This window comes from Nilaparvata lugens, chromosome X (genome assembly GCF_014356525.2).
Source record: "Nilaparvata lugens isolate BPH chromosome X, ASM1435652v1, whole genome shotgun sequence".
Taxonomy (NCBI): Eukaryota; Metazoa; Arthropoda; class Insecta; order Hemiptera; family Delphacidae; genus Nilaparvata; species Nilaparvata lugens.
In genome coordinates, this window is record NC_052518.1 from 5,758,720 (window position 1) to 5,781,135 (window position 22,416).

The 22,416-nt window shown below is 32.6% G+C and overlaps 2 protein-coding genes across 7 annotated transcripts in view; both read left to right on the plus strand.

The window, feature by feature from the left end:
• LOC111043502 overlaps positions 1–22,317 on the plus strand; it is a 42,790-nt gene extending 20,473 nt beyond the window's left edge. The window contains exons 3-5 of one of the 6 annotated variants that reach the window (XR_005573118.1): positions 527–708; positions 7,970–8,122; positions 21,604–22,317. Coding sequence is in view for 2 of the 6 variants with exons in the window: in XM_039442305.1 (XP_039298239.1) it covers positions 527–708; positions 21,604–21,622 (201 nt within the window). In the remaining 4 variants the exon portion in view is untranslated. Of the gene's footprint in view, positions 1–526; positions 709–7,969; positions 8,123–18,187; positions 18,468–21,603 lie in introns of those variants that run through there. The other 5 variants (XR_005573119.1, XR_005573120.1, XR_005573117.1 and 2 more) reach the window with 5 other exon arrangements.
• Positions 1–22,416, plus strand: part of LOC111051988 (E3 ubiquitin-protein ligase HUWE1) — a gene marked incomplete in the record, with an annotated part of 177,940 nt that overhangs the window by 88,471 nt on the left and 67,053 nt on the right.

Here is a 22,416-nt window from a genome sequence, read left to right on the forward strand (position 1 = left end):
GTGAGCGGTTTGACTCAGTGGTCGCACTGATGCTAACGTTTAGATAAGTTGAGAATCATGCGTCTGCTACTCCCGTTGAAAGGGTGACCGCTTGAGCAAACCTCTCTGAATATGGTTTATAGAAGTGGATTTGTACATTCTTTGAAGTCTCTGTCCAAAACGTAGATGTTCACTTCTTGAATTCAATCACTATTGCTTGAAAATGCATATGAAGGAAATAAGAAAAGTAACGTTAGTCGTGACCCTTGGGTGCTGGGGACCCAGAAGCAACATTTCACGAAAACAAGTCACAGAGCACTAACACTACGTGGCCAAGTTTGATTGGCTACTGACATGAATTTACATTGACCACAGTAGACAGTAACGCGCACTGCAGCCCAATTACAATTATAACAAAAATTGTCTAGGTCCTCAGGACCAAGGGTCACGACTAGAAGGTTAAAGTTACAGTTTTACTGATTTATAACTAATTTTAGTGATTTTTAACTAGGTAATAGAAATGAAATATATTAATGGTGTTGTTTAGGTGCGTTTGGAATGTGTGGTGAGTTTATTGAAGGCAGCTGTGGCTCCACTCAGCTCATTCATAATGGAGGCACTTGCTCTGAATCACCCTTTAACGGCCGCCATTCGCCAACAACTGCAACTGGTTCCAAGCAAAATGGTGCTAAAAAATATCAATTCAATGAAACCTACAACACCGTTCATGTAATAGAAAAATCACAGTCAATCAAATACAGTTGATAAAATCATCGAGAAAAGATTAGCAATCATAGAGAACCACTGTGAGAGACAGTCTTCAGAGAAGATTGCCTTAAAATGAAGGCTTCTCTGATTGGTTCTCGTGGAATTGAATCGCGGTTAAAACAGTTTTAACAGGATTTTGTGCAACCGGGCCTCAGTACCGTTCAGGCCTATTTTTTATGTGAAAAAAATGTTAAACGCATGTCAGGTGCCATACAAGCAGAACTAAGCTCGTCTCACAGCAGAGCTTGCAAGAAAGAATAAACGCAGTAATGGAGTCGTTTGAAAGGCAGGAGAACAGGTATTTTCACTCGATTAAGTGTTTTATTCTTTTATTGATTCAACGATACACAATTATTTTTTTAAATAATTTGGTGTGTGATCAACAGGCACAGCCCAAAACTGTTCCTTCCCCGGATTTTGATTCATCAAAATAAGTCATGTTTCCTCCACTTCATAAAATGTTGCCTAATTTTCTGACCAAACAAAACACTTGAAGCAAGAAATTTTGAATTTAAAATTTTTAGCGCATGGAAAGCACTTTACCAAAGAAAATAATATGGACAATTGTCAATGTCTTAATACCTACCATATATTAGCAGAGTACCATACGCATGTAAAAAAATATTAAAGTGTTCTGAAAATTTTGAAAAAAATAATTTTTTCCTCCACCTACTGGCTAAAGTACTTACTTTACTCCCCGAAACATAATACTAAAGTGTCACTTTTTCGCTCTCGGTAGTAAAAAACAGAAAAACTCCCTAGGGAGTAAAAGTGACCCCATTTAAATAACATGGGAAGCATCTCTATTTTAAAAACTTACATTATAATAGGTTAGAAGGTCTAAGCTCAGATGAGAAAGCATAAAGAGGTGTCTGTCATTGAGTCAACTGAATTCAATACCACAACCAGAAATTTGATCAACTCATGAAATATATGTTTGTATGATATTATATTCTTAATATTAGTAGACGATAAAAATTTATACAATTTTTAAAATATCTTATTCTATTCAAAATACCAGCCAACAAATATTTTTGATCTGCAATTCAAATCTGAACCGCGTGATCTGGAGTCAGCCATTTTTGGTTGACACCCAGCTGATATAATTGTTACAACTTTTGCTAGATAGCGCAATCGGCAGTGCCAATAGACGGCCAGTTTTTAGGTTTTAGATTTTAGGTTATGTTGTTAGGAAACATTGTCACCAATACGTAAGTTATTAAAATGATTTTATTTGCAGTTTCTATAAAAAAATGTAGATGGAGGAAAAATGTTGTGTACATCACGAGTGAAAAATACTTTTTCTCCCTCAGGAAAATTGTTGCCCTCGGCTTCGCCTCGGGCTTCAAACTTTTCCCTCAGGGAGAAAAAGTCGTACTTTTCACTCTAGATATACAAATAACTATTTCCTCCACCTACTGTCTAAAGTGCTTATTTTACTCCCTGGAACATAATAAATACTAAAGAGTCACCTTTTCGCTCTCGGGATGAAAAAACAGGAAAACTCCCTAGAGCGTAAAAGTAACTCCATTATAACATGGGAAGCATCTCTATTTTAAAAACGTACATTTGAATATCTACGTAGAAAACGTTCAAAGACCTTGAAGATGCATAGACTCACGTGCAGCGCTAGTGTCGTACTTGGAATTGAAATCGGCCATTGAGGGAGCAACCTATAAGATTATTACATACCAATGCCTTTGTAATCTATGATATTACATATCATATTACATATTATATCGTGCTAAAATACCCCAATGGCGGACTTCAATTTCAAGTAAGAGCTATCATTGGGAAGGCATAGGCATTGTGAGTCTATATCTCTTTAAGGTCTTTGATTTGAAATAGGTTAGAAGGTCTAAGCTCAGATGAGGAAGCATATATAGAGTAGTCATTAAACCAACTAAATTCAATACCTCAACCAGACATTTGATCAATATATGAAATTTATGTTTGTATGCTGAAATTATTACAAACTTCATCACTGTACTAAAAAAAATGTATTTTGATATGGCGGAAGGTGTGGCTTGTTCATCAATTGGGCTAGTTAGTCGGGTCGAGCGAGGGGTTTGTTACCACTGTCTAAAAAAAGGCTTTTGGTGGCCCTGAAAAGGGCCAAGTTTGTTGCTGGTGGCCCTGAAAAGGGACCAAGATTGTTGCTGGTGGCCCTAAAAGGGACCAAGGCAGGCTAGATGTTTAGTAGTCGTCGACTGGCGCGATACCACGCCGCGCGAGGGTCCCGGGCAGGTCCGTCTGGTGCGAGCGCAGGCCGGCAGGGGCTCAAGTCAATGGTTCGCAGTCTCCACTCTGGTTTACCCGGGCTACGGAGAGGGCTGACCGGGTGATCTACTAGCCAGAGGTCGTGCCGAGTCTCCGCCGGGAGGACCTCCTCGACCACTTCCTCGTTTAGAAGGGGCCTTCGGTCAAACCCCGGGCAGGCAGGGTCGTAGGCTTCCGCTGCACACACTCCGATGTCGGTTCGGCACCCAACCCGCGCATCCAGAACCGCGCGCCAGTTGTTAGGCTGGGGCGCTAAGTCTTGGGGCGCAGCTGGCGCGGCGGTGTACAGCCTCAGCCTCTCCTCCACCTGGCGAAGCCGACGTAGGGCCCTCCTCTTCTGGATTCGGCGGCCGGCTCGGTTCCTCCTAGGCATCGGCTGGGTAGTAGACAAGGAAGACACCTCAGGTTGTGGTTAGTCTTGCCGTGGTTCCCTCATTGGCCTGCTCGCTGCTCTGCTCCTTGTCTCGGTAGTGGTCTCGGCTGGTAGTGGTCTCGGCTGGTGGTCTCTTCTGGCTCTTCAGTGGAAGGCTGCTAGTGAGCAAGTGCTATCGAGGGTAGCTGAGTAGCCCCCTTTTATTCACAGTCCTCGGCGGTGCTCGGCCAATAGAAACGCAGGAACGGGTGGCGGCGACTGAGGCGCACCCTGGTGGCGGGTGGGTCAACCACTCATTTGGTTGATGCGTGGCGTGGGGAGCAGAGCAGAGCGGCAGGCTGAAAGGTAGCGAACGCGAGGGAGGTATCAATTTTTTTATTCCATGTTATTCAAAATACCAGCCAACAAATATTCCCATTAACCAAATTTGAAACGGGAACTTCATCATAGCTGTAGTTGTGGCGGCCATTGTTGTTACAACTTTTGCCGACAGATAGCGCACAGCCACAGTATACATACAGTATGGAAACTCGGCTAGTACCCTGGCGCAAATATCCGCCATCTTGTTAGGAAGTCCCGCATTGTAATAGTATTGATGGGAGGTTCGGATCCCTTTACTGATCCGGATCAATTGATCTCATTCACTGCCGCGAGCCAATCAGAAGACCAGGATTGGAAGTTCCTAAGGTCACGTGACGTGTCTAGTATTTGTGCCATGTAAAAAGCATTGGTTAGATAGGCGTTTGATTGACAGTTTCCATTCTGTACCTATACCTACAAGCCAGCTGTTTCTGTCTACTCTTTAGATTATGTTGTAACACATTGTTTGGTCACATACGTTTTTAAAAATTATTTTATTTGCAGTTTTTATAAAAATGTACGTGAAGGAAAAATGTTGTGTATAACAAGAGTGAAAAATGTTTTTTCTCCCTCAGGGAAATTGTTGCCTTCGGCTTTGCCTCGGGCTTCAAACTTTTCCCTCAGGGAGAAAAAACAGTACTTTTCACTCTAGATATACAAATAACTATTAATACTACAGACAACCATTGGATCTGTGCTAACAGTTCCATAGTTTAACTTTTTACTTACCTCTGTAGTTGAGTTTGGGAGAGGGGGGATATCATTGTACAAATCAAATTTATTTAGGCTATTCATTGAAATTGAAAAATATATAAACAAACGAATAAAAACTAACATAATAGAATAAAGCAATAAAGTGATAAAAATAATACTTCAATAAGTTTTGTTCAATATATCAATACTGTAATTCGAAAACATCTACGGTATAACAAATAGAAACAGATGAGTGATGTCACAATTATTTTGTCAAAATTTCGAACTTTTTTCTTCGATAAAAATACTAAAAAATATGTAAACAAATTAATCAAAAACAAATATAAAAGAATAAAACAATGATGTAATGAATATTTTCTTTGATAAAATTACTAGATATATGTAAACAAATTAATCAAAAATAATATAAAAGAATAAAACAATGATGTAATGAATATTAAGCTGCATTTACACCAAAGCTATTAACAAAATGTTTATTTTCCGTCTTCATAGATTCTATTAGATTAAACGGAGTTTGACAAACACATATGCACATCATGTGTATGATAAGTTATGTTCAATCTAATAGAATCTATAAGGACGGAAAAATAAACATTTTGTTAAGAACTTTTGTGTAAACACAGCTCAACACTTTAACAATAAGTTTGTCACTTCAACAATAAGACACAGTTATTTTGTCAATATTTTGAACACAGGTATTCTATTTATAGAAATAATAGCCTGTTGTATTAGGCTACATACAGAAATGCACTTTGAAAGTCACATTATGTTTCGTCTACATCAGAATAATTATCTAATATTACAATAGTGATATTTAATTACAACTAATGTAGTAATATTTATCTAATAAACAGTCTTTTCTCAAATAGTCTTTCCTGTGTATAATTTGTTCAGTCTTCAAAGAGATATCACAGTTATTTACTGCTGAATCACTGATATCTTCCAGTAGTAAAATCATGAAAGTAGTTTGGCCCTTCTACTGAATCAATTTAATTTGCTAGCATCAATTTATTTCAAAACAAATAGAGTAGAAATGTTGTATGAATATAGAATTACTATTAATATAGAATCACTGGTAATTATTTACAAGGTTGAAATTTTCTCACTTGAAGCCACCTTCAAGTAGGTACTCTAATAATCAAAATAGCCTATAATGAACTGTTACTCATGGATCAAAAATGACTTATAATGTATCACTGTTTTTTTTAGCCAGTGAGATCATGATAATAAATTGAGATTTAGTGGGCATTTAGGATGCAAGTCCAGCTTGAACTAATTTAAAGAGTTATGACTCATGATATTTCACTGTATTTTTCTATTTTTTGTTACAGTGAGTTCAAGATAATAAATTAAGATTTTGTGAGCATTCATTTTATTCTTTTTATTATTTTTTATTTGTTGGCCTCCCATCACCCCTTACAGCCAACCCGTTCCACCACATGGCGCCAAGTGACTGAATGAGTATGCTTAGGCAAATTTTACAGATCTCATAAGGGTTTGAAATGATGGCCCCATCCATTGATATGGAGGTGGGACAGCTATTTGACTCATTTCTGTTCTGCCTGACATATTTCAAAAACTCTTTTGGTGCAGAGAGCAAGGTTAGTTCAGTATTATGAGTCATCAGCATTGGAGTATTGTTTATTGGGAGCGACTTGTTCATACAGGCTTGACATTTGGAGCCTGAGTCTTTGTAAAAATTAGGTTCTTCTTCAGTAAACATGCAACATGTTGTCTCAATGGACACTTTTCACATTGAACAGACTCTTGTCGACCATATATTATTTTGTTACAGCTATTGCATATTTCTTCACTTGGCGCCATTTATTATTATTATTATTCTATTATCATTGAAAATATTACTACTATTATCATCACCTCTATGATGAGCTTATTGCATTTAAGATGGAATACTAACAATTGGGACAATTTTAACTTGTAATTTACTTAACAAGTGAATTATAATTTATCACTGGTATTTTTTTTAGCCAGTGAGTTCATGATAATAAATTGAGATTTAGTGGGCATTTAAAATGAAATACTAACAATTGGGACAATTTTAACTTGTAATTTACTTAACAAGTGAATTATAATTTATCACTGGTATTTTTTTTAGCCAGTGAGTTCATGATAATAAATTGAGATTTAGGAAGTAAGCCCAACATGAACTTATCTAAAGATGTATGACTCATGATATTTCACTGTATTTTTCTATTTTTTGTTACAGTGAGTTCAAGATAATAAATTAAGATTTTGTGAGCATTTAAAATTAAATACTAACAATTGGGAAAAGTGAATTATAATTTATCACTGGTATTTTTTTTAGCCAGTGAGTTCATGATAATAAATTGAGATTTAGGAAGTAAGCCCAACATGAACTTATCTAAAGATGTATGACTCATGATTATGTCACTGTATATTTTTTCAACAGTGAGTTCTAAATAACAAAATTAAGATTTTTGAGCATTTTAGATTTTTTTGAACAAGTCTAACAATGAAGAAAAATTACTTTTTTATTCCTTATGTATTTAATGTAGGCCTACATAATATATTTTCTTAGGATATATTCCTAAAACAAGATAATTAAATTATTATATAAATGCAATGCCTATAATAACTTAACCTAAGATTTTTTTGGTTTTACATTTATATATTTTTTTATTTTTAATTTAGGCATTTTTTAATATATCTCAACTATTATTATTGATAATGATAATAACCTAGCCTATCATTTTTTTTAATTTTCAAGTTTTAAATTTTTTTGTTTTATAAAGGCATTTTTTTGAATATATCCTAACTAATGATAATAACCCAAACTATGATTTTTTTAAATTTCAAGTTTTAAATTTTTTTGTTTTATAAAGGCATTTTTTTGAATATATCCTAACTAATGATAATAACCCAAACTATGATTTTTTTAAATTTCAAGTTTTAAATTTTTTTGGGTTTATAAAGGATTTTTTTAAATTTCAAGTTTTAAATTTTTTTGTTTTATAAAGGCATTTTTTTGAATATATCCTAACTAATGATAATAACCTAATTAATGATAATAACTCAAACTATGATTTTTTTAAATTTCAAGTTTTAAATTTTTTTGTTTTATAAAGGCATTTTTTTGAATATATCCTAACTAATGATAATAACCTAATTAATGATAATAACTCAAACTATGATTTTTTTAAATTTCAAGTTTTTAATTTTTTTTGGGTTTATAAAGGATTTTTTTAAATTTATCCTATTACTATTATTAATGATTACCTAAACTATATTTTTTTTGTTATTTCAATCATTTTTTAATTTTTTTGGGTTTATAAAGGATTTTTTTAAATTTCAAGTTTTAAATTTTTTTGTTTTATAAAGGCATTTTTTTGAATATATATCCGTACTAACTATTATATCTATCCTAACCTAAACTAGCCTCACATTACATTCCATTTTTTATGTAGGCCTACATTAACTATTTTTCTTAATTACATTTTTTTGTTATTTTTCAAGGATGTGGAGGACGATGAGGAAGAGCCGGCCGGGGATTGAGACCTAGAGGCTGTGGAAGAGGCTGTTGAAGAGGCTGTCGAGGAGGCTGTCGAAGAGGCGAGTGGAGAGGCTAACTGAAGGAGGCTGAGGTTCTAAATGAGCTGGAGCAAGTGAGTAAGTTTTAGTGGAGCAATTTAGTGAGATGGAGTACTCAGAGATTTGGGCACAGTCTTTATTATGATTGAGTGATTCAATCAATTCATAAATATGAAAATTTTGATTTTTTATGAGAAAGTGAATTTTTAAAATACAATTAGGAAAATTAAATTTGGAAAAACAAATTTGAAAATTTTCAAAGGAAAAAACAAAAATATTTCTAGGAGAAAAAGGTTTTGATTTTGAAATGTGGAACGGAATCTATTAAACTGTCAAATAAGGAATAGTTTCAATTGATTTGAAATGATAATGATGATGATTGAAAAATAGAAATACTGGTAATAATTAACAACTGATTAATAAAGATTGGAAATTTTGTTCATAATTATCATACAGAAATAGTATTGCCTAAATAAAAAAAAATGGTCAATTGTTTAATATTTTTTCATTGATTGATGATGCTTGATTGACAGAGCTTAGTTGTGGAGAGGATATTCTTTCAAGTCAATTATTCCAAAATCACTCTCATTTCCCATAAAAATGATTTTTTCATTCTGCTTTATTCCAACGAGAGTTCCATTAAAGCTATTATATATTTTAAGAGTCCTAACACCAAAATGATGTCCTAGCCCAATGCTTAGATGATGAACTAATCAACAAAAAATATTTTTCAACCAAAAGATGGTTCTGAATAGAAAACTGTAGCATTGAGAGAGAGAGATTGAGAAACAGGAAGGGATTTGAGCATGAATTATGTTTAGATTTATACTATTGCTATTTCAATAATATTGTTATTTATTAATAATTCAATAACACTAAGCCTCTGCACTCAGGTTTTTTTCAAACCTTGCAGAGACTTGCTGTTTAATATATTTATATTCAATCCAATTTGATGGTATTTCATTCTTCATGTTATATTGTATTATAGTTTTTTATTACCATTGTCATTGAAATTATGTTTATATTGTTATGTTATATTATTACATTATATTGGTATGTATTATATTAATATCTTAACCTATCTGTTGGTATTTCATTTTATATTATATATTACTTTCTTACAACCATTGTCATTGTAATTATGTTTTTGGGAAAAATGAAGATTTGATTTAATTTGATATTGCAGTTTGGTGGTTAACTCATTATTCATTGAACAGCAGTAATTAGTGCATTGCGGAGAAAAGCTACCTAGTTGAATTACGTTCTTTGAGCAACCTGGAAGGTAAAACTAGTACTTGTCTATAAATCAGCTTGTTTTTTGGAAAAGTAGGGAGTTGGAAGTTCTAGACTTATCTGAATTTCGTAATCATTCATTGTATGTTGGTTGGAACAAAAAGGGTTCATTGTCGACTTTGGTCAACAGCTGAGAGAGTTTACCTCGACCACATAGTAGACCCTCTGTACCACTCAGCAAACCACAACAAAACCTCCCAACAACACCACACAGCTTAGCTTGAGCCAACAACTTACAACAGGTGATCACTGGGGGGGGGGCGAATAAGCAAACAGTGTGATTAAAATTATTTGGGGGAGGGGTCAAAACAATTATTGGTGGTAAATAAAAAATCTTTGGTTGGGGGGGATTTGTATACTGTATTTGAGGTATTCAGGGGGTGGTATAAAAGCGGGGTATTCAGAGTGGATGTACTAAATTTGGGGTATTCAGGGGGTCTTTGAGCTTGCAGTGGGGATTGGACAAATACTTACTTTGAAATGCAAATACCTTGACTGGCCCACACAGGTGGCCTCTGCCTCAAGGCGGCCTCGGGCGCCTCAAGGCCGCCTTCAGGCCTCAGACTCACAAAGTGTGTGGAACCGATACTTACATCACATTCAACAGTTTCTCATCACAATGATACCTCTACCACAACTGGTCGACAAAAAAAATTCCCCAAAACCCTATCATCCAAAAACCTTGGAGCATTCAATCCTCCATATTCATGATAATGCAGCAACATCTGAACGTCCAAACTGTAGAAATTCCTCTCAGAGAACAACAAAAGCAAGTCAAGAATGAACCGATTTGTTCCAACCAACATACAAAAGTTACTCTACCATAAAAAATCCAGTTCCATCTGTTTAAAAGCAATGTATTTGTCTGGTACAATGACTGTACCAGAAATTCATCTGAACCTCCCTCAAATTTATGAAATATCCTCTGCTTTGGCCATCAAAAGATCAACTGATTTTTTGAAAAATATATTTTGGCCTATCAGACTTATCAGTCAACTAGGCTGAAATAAGGAAACCTGTCCAGGAAATGCTCAATAGTAATTCAACTATTCTTGGATGAAAGAAGTTTTGGTTCCTGAATCATGCATGGTTGGTTATATGATTACTGTTTACTGTAAAAGACTGAAAATATTCCTAATAATTGAACCCTACAGATCTGTTTTTCTTTTTGGAGGACTTGGTATTAATTAAACTATTCAAAATGACAAATTTCAGTTGAACTAGATAGTAAATAGAAATTGTGGGCTCTTGAACAATCTTGACAAATATGAAGCTATGAAACTTATTTACTGTGAAAAAACAAAATTTCCCCAAATAGTCGAATAATTTAAACAGTTTTAGGATAATATGGTAAAATGATATTGAGGGGGTATTAAGGTCAAGTCAAGGTCGAGTCGTGGCCAAGTCAGAGTCAGTCAGTGGTCAAGGTGGAAGTCAAGATTGAACCAGAGCCTCAATTTTCTACTTGAAACATTGCAATTATCTGTCTTGGAGTTTGCAGACTTGAAACTGCAATTATCTGAAGGTAGAGTGCTTTCATTATTCTATTGATTTATGGGATTGGCCAATGCTACATATCTGGACTAATTTACAGAAATATACATGAAGATGATTAATTTTTATTATTGTAAGCGATATTCTACTTTAACTTTTAGGCAGATATTAATTTTTGTTCAGTTTAATTTTAATTTAGATTTTAATTGAATGTATTTATTTATTCAGTCAAGTATTATTTATTGTCAAACAACAAACAGATGTGTTTATTATGCTGTTAGTATGCATTTTCAGTATTTTGTAAAAATTGATTTGAATTAGAGGTAGGAAATGATATTGAAATACTTATTATTCTTAATTATAATTATCTACTTTGTGAAGTATAGGGAACTATGTATGTTGAAGATAGATAAGTATTATATTATTGGAAATTTAATTTGCTTATTTGAGGGTTTGTTTTTTGGAAAAGTAGGGAGTTGGAAGTTCTAGACTTATCTGAATTTCGTAATCATTCATTGTATGTTGGTTGGAACAAAAAGGGTTCATTGTCGACTTTGGTCAACAGCTGAGAGAGTTTACCTCGACCACATAGTAGACCCTCTGTACCACTCAGCAAACCACAACAAAACCTCCCAACAACACCACACAGCTTGAGCCAACAACTTACAACAGGTGATCACTGGGGGGGGGGGCGAATAAGCAAACAGTGTGATTAAAATTATTTGGGGGAGGGGTCAAAACAATTATTGGTGGTAAATAAAAAATCTTTGGTTGGGGGGGATTTGTATACTGTATTTGAGGTATTCAGGGGGTGGTATAAAAGCGGGGTATTCAGAGTGGATGTACTAAATTTGGGGTATTCAGGGGGTCTTTGAGCTTGCAGTGGGGATTGGACAAATACTTACTTTGAAATGCAAATACCTTGACTGGCCCACACAGGTGGCCTCTGCCTCAAGGCGGCCTCGGGCGCCTCAAGGCCGCCTTCAGGCCTCAGACTCACAAAGTGTGTGGAACCGATACTTACATCACATTCAACAGTTTCTCATCACAATGATACCTCTACCACAACTGGTCGACAAAAAAAATTCCCCAAAACCCTATCATCCAAAAACCTTGGAGCATTCAATCCTCCATATTCATGATAATGCAGCAACATCTGAACGTCCAAACTGTAGAAATTCCTCTCAGAGAACAACAAAAGCAAGTCAAGAATGAACCGATTTGTTCCACCCAACATACAAAAGTTACTCTACCATAAAAAATCCAGTTCCATCTGTTTAAAAGCAATGTATTTGTCTGGTACAATGACTGTACCAGAAATTCATCTGAACCTCCCTCAAATTTATGAAATATCCTCTGCTTTGGCCATCAAAAGATCAACTGATTTTTTGAAAAATATATTTTGGCCTATCAGACTTATCAGTCAACTAGGCTGAAATAAGGAAACCTGTCCAGGAAATGCTCAATAGTAATTCAACTATTCTTGGATGAAAGAAGTTTTGGTTCCTGAATCATGCATGGTTGGTTATATGATTACTGTTTACTGTAAAAGACTGAAAATATTCCTAATAATTGAACCCTACAGATCTGTTTTTCTTTTTGGAGGACTTGGTATTAATTAAACTATTCAAAATGACAAATTTCAGTTGAACTAGATAGTAAATAGAAATTGTGGGCTCTTGAACAATCTTGACAAATATGAAGCTATGAAACTTATTTACTGTGAAAAAACAAAATTTCCCCAAATAGTCGAATAATTTAAACAGTTTTAGGATAAGATGGTAAAATGATATTGAGGGGGTATTGAGGTCAAGTCAAGGTCGAGTCGTGGCCAAGGTCAGAGTCAGTCAGTGGTCAAGGTGGAAGTCAAGATTGAACCAGAGCCTCAATTTTCTACTTGAAACATTGCAATTATCTGTCTTGGAGTTTGCAGACTTGAAACTGCAATTATCTGAAGGTAGAGTGCTTTCATTATTCTATTGATTTATGGGATTGGCCAATGCTAAATATCTGGACTAATTTACAGAAATATACATGAAGATGATTAATTTTTATTATTGTAAGCGATATTCTACTTTAACTTTTAGGCAGATATTAATTTTTGTTCAGTTTAATTTTAATTTAGATTTTAATTGAATGTATTTATTTATTCAGTCAAGTATTATTTATTGTCAAACAACAAACAGATGTGTTTATTATGCTGTTAGTATGCATTTTCAGTATTTTGTAAAAATTTGAATTAGAGGTAGGAAATGATATTGAAATACTTATTATTCTTAATTATAATCAATTATCTACTTTATGAAGTATAGGGGACTATGTATGTTGAAGATAGATAATTATTATATTATTGGAAATTTAATTTGCTTATTTGAGGGTTTGTTTTTTAGAGGATTATCGCCCGGTTGCACAAAGTCTGATAGCTTTTAATCCCGATTAAATTCCATGAGAACTAATCAAAGAAGCCTTATTCTCAGAAATGCCTATGTATTGAAAATTTTGGGGTCTAATAATTATTCCTTTCTATTTATTTATTTATTACTGTTATTACACCATCAATTTAAATTGGGCGAGGACATGTTATGCCTTTCAGTGATATGTTCTATTTTTGTAAATAGAGTTGGAAATCGCTAAAAAGTAATTCTATTTTATGAACAAATAGAAAATAATAATGTATTCATGAATTTATAAAAATTATCAGCTGGAAATTAATTATTTAAACAATGATCGAGTGAGGTTTGCAGTCTCCCTGTCTGTCCATCAAGCATGATCAATCAATCAATTCTAAATTTAATTTGGAAATTAAGAAAATGTAATCACAAATCTTGTAATATAACTTTTTTTACAATAATAGATTTGAAATTGGTGAACTAGCATAACAATTTTATTATTGGAATTAATAGCTACATATTATGATATTCAGTTGAAATTTGATAATGATACTCGATTGATAATAATTTATTATTGTAGGCCTAAAATCATCATCATTATCATCATCATAGAAATGAATGAATGAATAGTGGATAAATTTGTGATAATAGGCTATATATATAGTGACTGTTAAGTGAGCGAAGTGAATTAATTTTGAATATGGATTGAATTTTTATTCTTAATAAGCAATGAAAATGAAATGAATTGATCTTTGTCACTCACCCTACAGATCTGTTTTTCTTTTTGGAGGACTTGGTATTAATTAAACTATTCAAAATGACAAATTTCAGTTGAACTAGATAGTAAATAGAAATTGTGGGCTCTTGAACAATCTTGACAAATATGAAGCTATGAAACTTATTTACTGTGAAAAAACAAAATTTCCCCAAATAGTCGAATAATTTAAACAGTTTTAGGATAAGATGGTAAAATGATATTGAGGGGGTATTAAGGTCAAGTCAAGGTCGAGTCGTGGCCAAGGTCAGAGTCAGTCAGTGGTCAAGGTGGAAGTCAAGATTGAACCAGAGCCTCAATTTTCTACTTGAAACATTGCAATTATCTGTCTTGGAGTTTGCAGACTTGAAACTGCAATTATCTGAAGGTAGAGTGCTTTCATTATTCTATTGATTTATGGGATTGGCCAATGCTACATATCTGGACTAATTTACAGAAATATACATGAAGATGATTAATTTTTATTATTGTAAGCGATATTCTACTTTAACTTTTAGGCAGATATTAATTTTTGTTCAGTTTAATTTTAATTTAGATTTTAATTGAATGTATTTATTTATTCAGTCAAGTATTATTTATTGTCAAACAACAAACAGATGTGTTTATTATGCTGTTAGTATGCATTTTCAGTATTTTGTTAAAATTGATTTGAATTAGAGGTAGGAAATGATATTGAAATACTTATTATTCTTAATTATAATTATCTACTTTGTGAAGTATAGGGAACTATGTATGTTGAAGATAGATAATTATTATATTATTGGAAATTTAATTTGCTTATTTGAGGGTTTGTTTTTTAGAGGATTATCGCCCGGTTGCACAAAGTCTGATAGCTTTTAATCCCGATTAAATTCCATGAGAACTAATAATCAAAGAAGCCTTATTCTCAGAAATGCCTATGTATTGAAAATTTTGGGGTCTAATAATTATTCCTTTCTATTTATTTATTTATTTATTACTGTTATTACACCATCAATTTAAATTGGGCGAGGACATGTTATGCCTTTCAGTGATATGTTCTATTTTTGTAAATAGAGTTGGAAATCGCTAAAAAGTAATTCTATTTTATGAACAAATAGAAAATAATAATGTATTCATGAATTTATAAAAATTATCAGCTGGAAATTAATTATTTAAACAATGATCGAGTGAGGTTTGCAGTCTCCCTGTCTGTCCATCAAGCATGATCAATCAATCAATTCTAAATTTAATTTGGAAATTAAGAAAATGTAATCACAAATCTTGTAATATAACTTTTTTTACAATAATAGATTTGAAATTGGTGAACTAGCATAACAATTTTATTATTGGAATTAATAGCTACATATTATGATATTCAGTTGAAATTTGATAATGATACTCGATTGATAATAATTTATTATTGTAGGCCTAAAATCATCATCATTATCATCATCATAGAAATGAATGAATGAATGAATAGTGGATAAATTTGTGATAATAGGCTATATATATAGTGACTGTTAAGTGAGCGAAGTGAATTAATTTTGAATATGGATTGAATTTTTATTCTTAATAAGCAATGAAAATGAAATGAATTGATCTTTGTCACTCACCCTACAGACACTGTACCCTCCTCTCCAGAGTACTCCTTACAAATCACTTTTCCTTACATTGTTTCTAATGTCCTTCACTCAAATATATCCTGCCTCTCCAGAGCCTCCTCCACTATAGCATCTATTTCCGCCGCCAGCCTCCTTGGGATTTTGCAGGCCTTTAAATTTTCCTTGTTTTTTCGGTGCTGAAAACAAAAATCAAACCTTGAATGATTATTTATTTTAACAATCATTATCATACATTGTATTGTCTTCATAAAAATTTGTTTTATTCATTCATTCAAGAAGAGAATTGCTCCATTCTCATTAAGCATGATTCGCTGAATCGACTGTATTGTAGACTATAAATTGTTAAACCCTAGCAGATCGCATTAGGTGACGCCGGCGATTCCAACCATATTCAATCAAAGCTTGAGCATTTTCCCTCTGCCGTCACCATAATGAGGTTTGCAACAGTGTGCACAATGTTTGATATAGAAGTATTTATTGAAAGCATATATTTGTATCTCTATCTCGTAGCATTATCAGAGAAATCAATGTTGCTGTATGGAGTCAATTGCTAAAGATTATGGATTAGGGCAGCAGCAAATTAAAAAAAAAACCAAGTGGCACTTCTTGCTGCTGGGTTATCCATTGTGAGATTCAGGTTATAGAGTCAGTATCTTATAAATCTCTTATATAGATAGCTCTATCTATTTCCAACTCCACACATTTGCCGAATTGTTACTAGACTATGCACAAATATAAACTACCAAAATATTTCATTTCAATAATGACAATTTATCATCAAATTATGGAAAAATATATCTCCATGAAGTATGGAATATATTTAAGATATGTTTTATAATTATTAGAAAGAATCATTAATCAATATCATATCAGATTTACAGGGAATACTTGAATCAGAGCTATCCACTGTAGTGGTGGAAAGAAAAAGTGGCAACAATGACTTCCTATCATTTCCACTGTCTTTATAACATGAATCTCACTATAGTTCCATTCGAATCGACACATTCAATTACATTTTAATTGTATATAATAATTAATATTCATATAATGATTCAATATTTTGTATTATACAGAACATTCCTAAAGTCACACACATTCAAATAAACATATCTGTAAAAAGTGGGGTTTTATATTCATTGTGTGGCTACTGGAAGATAGCATCACTGTTAATGAATGAAAAACATGAATGTGTACAGATTATAACATGTATACATTATTGTTTTGTGTACGATAATGTAAAAGCATACCCTTTTTCCAATAGCAAGGAGTGTTCCTTCTTGAACAGTATTTTACCAGTATTCAATGCCCCCCAAATTTTGTTCCAGTGGGGTTAATTTTCAGTTTATTCAGAGTATAAAGCCTACTTTTAAAAACATCCAAGATAACCCCATTTGAAAAAATGTAGAGGCATTTGAATAGGTTTCCTGTGAAAGACAGTTCGAAAAGGAACACTCCTTGCTCTTGGCAAAACCACATGCTCACATTAACATACTCAACAAAAATGATAATAATGAAAATAAAACAATACTGTAGACCTGTTGTAACCTGCACACAATAAATTATTTTAAATATTTTTCTTTTTCATATGAATAGTGATGCTATCTTTTGGTAGACACAAGTAATACAGAGCGGTGCAGAGGAAATGCATGTTTTTCGAACAGCCAGTACTCGTCAATGGGAGGGGGTATTGCCCTGGAACGAATGTTGGCAGACGGCCCATACTATACCGTTTCAGTTGCTATGGGCATTGGAATGTACAACATCATGTGTTCGCTGTTAACAAGGTTTTTTTAGAAACAATGAATCTGTAGTCACAGTACAATATTTTTCCGTCAATATTTTAGAGTTGGGCATTGAGGTGCAATGCCTGATCAAAATATTGTACTCTGGTGGGTTGCAGCGTTTAGGAGTACTAGTTCTTTGATGAAAAAGAAACCACCTGGTCTTCCCCATTCCCTGGAAAATGTAGAGTCAGAACGGCAGTTGTTACTAGTCCTAGATGATTGAGACGAGGATATGGTATCAGGACTTGATGACACTGACTCCGTCTACATTTTCAGGAGTATGAACTGAACAGGGAAGACCAGGTGGTTTCTTTTACATCAGAGAACTAGTACTCCTGAACGCTGCAACCCATTGAAGTACAGTATTTCGATCGGGCATTGCACCTTGAGGCCCAACTCTAAAATATTGACAAAAAAGCATTGCACTGTGACTACAGATTCATTGTTTCTAAAAAAAAACTGCTTCACAGCGAACACACAATGTTGTACGTTCCAATGCTCATAGCAACTGAAATGGCTTAGTATGGGCCGTCTGCCAAAATTCGTTCCAGAGCAATAACCCCCCTCCATCAGCCAGTACTAGCGGTTTGAAAAACATACGTTTCCTCTGCACCACACACTGTATAAACATCCCATTATTCATAGACAGGTTTATTAGGATTTTTGCGACTTAATGAAATTGCGTACTCATATTATTAATAATTCAATATTCAATTTTATCGAATAATATAATTAATCAATATTTTGTGATATTGTTATAACCAAATACTGTCATATTGTAATTACTGCAATATTTACTTAGAAATATGTTGTTACACTTACAGTTTGGATGTAATTTTTCAACATGTCATACGGAGTGTGCTGGGGGTTTGGTGCCCTCTCAAAGGGCACCAAATAAGAGAGGCCCACCCACGAGTGCCTTCCATCCCCCAACCACTGCACATAGAATGTTATTCGGAAAACATTGTTGGAGCACACTGAAAACAAACATGAAGAAAAAATTAAACTTATTCTGCTTATTGTAAAAAACTAGTGAATATGAATACTGTAATAATCTACTCTAGTTACAATCTACATAAGAAATGAATTGAATCTAATGGCTGATTTCCAACTATTTTTTTAAACACTTTTTTGAAATTATTTAATGGTCATGGTCATACAGAAGACCATAGACAAAATATCAAATAAGAATATATCTCAAGGTATAGGGCATTTATGTTAACTCAAACTTAGTAGTACATTTTCTAGAAACTATGTGACGCTCTATAATGTGCTAGTCTCTCATAATGTGCTGTTCTTACACTCTCACCCGGTAAGAAAAGTAATAATAGTTATAATATATATTTATTATACATACATATTATGTATAATTCTTTATAACAAGTAGTTATTTCAATTTTTTCACATTTAAATCATCTACTTAATGGGCTAAAATCATACAAACATATAATTACAAAAATATTTGGCCTCCACATCTCCCCTTACAGCCAAACCATTCCTCCACAATAATGAAAAAGTAGCCATTATAATATATATTTATTATACATACATATTATGTATAATTCTTTATAACAAGTAGTTATTTCAATTTTTTCACATTTAAATGTAGGCTACATCTACTTAATGGGCTAAAATCATACAAACATAGAATTACAAAAATACTTGGCCTTCAGATATTCTTACATCCAAAACTGATATTTACTTATTTATTGATATATATATATATATATATATATATATATACATGATATCACATCCAATCCACTCCTCCACAATAATGGCAGTGTACAATTCCTCATAACAAGTAGAAAATTAAAATGAACTGTTACTCATGGAGCAAAAATGACTTATAATGTATCACTGCTTTTTTTATCCAGTGAGTTCATGATAATAAATTGAGATTTAGTGGGCATTTAGGATGCAAGTCCAGCTTGAACTAATTTAAAGAGTTATGACTCATGATATTTCACTGTATTTTTCTATTTTTTGTTACAGTGAGTTCAAGATAATAAATTAAGATTTTGTGAGCATTCATTTTATTCTTATTATTATTTTTTTATTTGTTGGCCTCCCATCACCCCTTACAGCCAACCCGTTCCACCACATGGCGCCAAGTGACTGAATGAGTATGCTTAGGCAAATTTTACAGATCTCATAAGGGTTTGAAATGATATGGAGGTGGGACAGCTATTTGACTCATTTCTGTTCTGCCTGACATATTTCCAGAACTCTTTTGGTGCAGAGAGCAAGGTTAGTTCAGTATTATGAGTCATCAGCATTGGAGTATTGTTTATTGGGAGCGACTTGTTCATACAGGCTTGACATTTGGAGCCTGAGTCTTTGTAAAAATTAGGTTCTTCTTCAGTAAACATGCAACATGTTGTCTCAATGGACACTTTTCACATTGAACAGACTCTTGTCGACCATATATTATTTTGTTACAGCTATTGCATATTTCTTCACTTGGCGCCATTTATTATTATTATTATTCTATTATAATTGAAAATATTACTATTATTATCATCACCTCTATGATGAGCTTATTGCATTTAAGATGGAATACTAACAATTGGGACAATTTTAACTTGTAATTTACTTAACAAGTGAATTATAATTTATCACTGGTATTTTTTTTAGCCAGTGAGTTCATGATAATAAATTGAGATTTAGTGGGCATTTAGGATGCAAGTCCAACATGAACTAATTTAAAGAGTTATGAATCATGATATTTCACTGTATTTTTCTATTTTTTGTTACAGTGTTTATTTTCCGTCCTCATAGATTCTATTAGATTAAACGGAACTTGACAAACACATATGATCATCATGTGTATGATAAGTTATGTTCAATCTAATAGAATCTATAAGGACGGAAAAATAAACATTTTGTTAATAACTTTGGTGTAAACACAGCTTAACACTTTAACAATAAGTTTGTCACTTCAACAATAAGAAACAGTTATTTTGTCAATATTTTGAACACAGCAATTCTATTTAGAGAAATAATAGCCTGTTGTATTAGGCTACATACAGAAATGTTTTTGCAAGTCACATTATGTTTCTTCTACATCAGAATAATTATCTAATATTACAATTAATATTTAATTACAACTAATGTAGTAATATTTATCTGATAAACAGTCTTTTCTCAAATAGTCTCTCCTGTTTATCATTTGATCAGTCTTCAAAGAGATATCACAGTTATTTACTGCTGAATCACTGATATATTCCTGTGGGAAAATCACGAAAGTAGTTTGGCCCTTCTACAGAATCAATTCAATTTGCTAGCATCAATTTATTTCAAAACAAATAGAGTAGAAATGTTGTATGAATATAGAATTACTATTAATATAGAATCAGTGGTAATTATTTACAAGGTTGAAATTTGTCACTTGAAGCCACCTTCAAGTAGGTACTCTAATAATCAAAATAGCCTATAATAAACTAACCTAGAATACATTTTTTAATTTTAGCTTTTATATTCTTTATAAATATTATATAGGCCTATATTATATGTTTTGAATGTATCCTAGAACAAGAATACAATAAATAAACTATAATAATCTAATCTAGCTAATTTTTTGGGGTTTTCTATAACTATTACATAATATATAACCCAGATAAACTAACCTAATTTTTTTGTGTTTTATAATTTTATTAATTTTTTGGGGTTTTCTATAACTATTACATAATATATCACCCAGATAAACTAACCTAATTTTTTTGTGTTTTATAATTTTATTTATTTTTTGGGGTTTTCTATAACTATTACATAATATATAACCTAGATAAACTAACCTAATTTTTTTGTGTTTTATCATTTTATTATTTTTTTGGGGTTTTCTATAACTATTATATAATATATAACCCAGACAAACTAACCTAATTTTTTTGTGTTTTATAATTTTATCAATTTTTTGTGTTTTATAATTTTATTAATTTTTTGGGGGTTTTCTGTACTTGTTAATATAATATAACCTAGATAAACTAACCTAATTTTTTTGTGTTTTATAATTTTATGTATTTTCTGATGGTTTTATAATAATATATGAAAGTAATGCCTATAATAAATAACCCAAACCTACTCTATTTTTTTTAAATTTTTACTTTTCTGGTTCTTATAATATAGGCCTATATAATATATATTTTTGAATGTATCCTTTAACAACAATATATTTCATAATAATACAAGAGTAATGCTTATAACTAAAATATAAATATTTTTTTTTCAATTTTAACAGGAGATATGACGATGTGTGAAGCGTTGTCTGAAGGCTGATGAGGCTGGAGAACTGGAGGATGATGAGGAAGGGAATGCAGACACAGGGGAAAGAGGCAAGCTGAGGCTGGAGAGGCATTTCGAAGGAGACAAAGGCTGTAGTGCTAAAGATGCAAGTAAGTACTGGAGCAAGGAGTTTTTATTATGAGTGATTCATTCAATCATTTCATCAATATGAAATTTGGATTTTTATGAGAAACTGTTTTTTTTTTTAATTTTGTAGATACAGTGGAAAATTATGATTTATAATTAATTTGGAAAATACTAATGTCAAAAATATATCTAGGGTGAAGTGGGGTTTGATTATAAAATGTAAAACGGGATGATTTAATTATGATGATGATGATTATAATAATTGAAAGATAAAAACATTTGTAGCTAAGAAACATTGAACTCTGATAATAATAGTTATCTTACAAGAATAAGTGAAAATCTATGTTGTTTCTTTGAAACCTATAAAGTGTCTTAAGACAGTCCATGTTCTACTGTACAAAGATGGATGGAAAATATTTCATTGATTGATAATGCTTGATTGACAGTCGTGGAGAGCAGCACACCTTCTTCACTTCAATTATTTTCAAAATTATTACCCTGCCACATAAAATTACATTGCAATTCTGCTTATTTTCAACAAATTTCTATTAAAGCTCTCCTATTTTTCAAGTCTGTAGATCAACAATACTTGTGTCTTGGCTCAATGTATCGATGGATCAATAAAACATTAATTTTTTATACAAAAGATGGTTCTGAATAAAAAATGCAGCATTGAGAATGT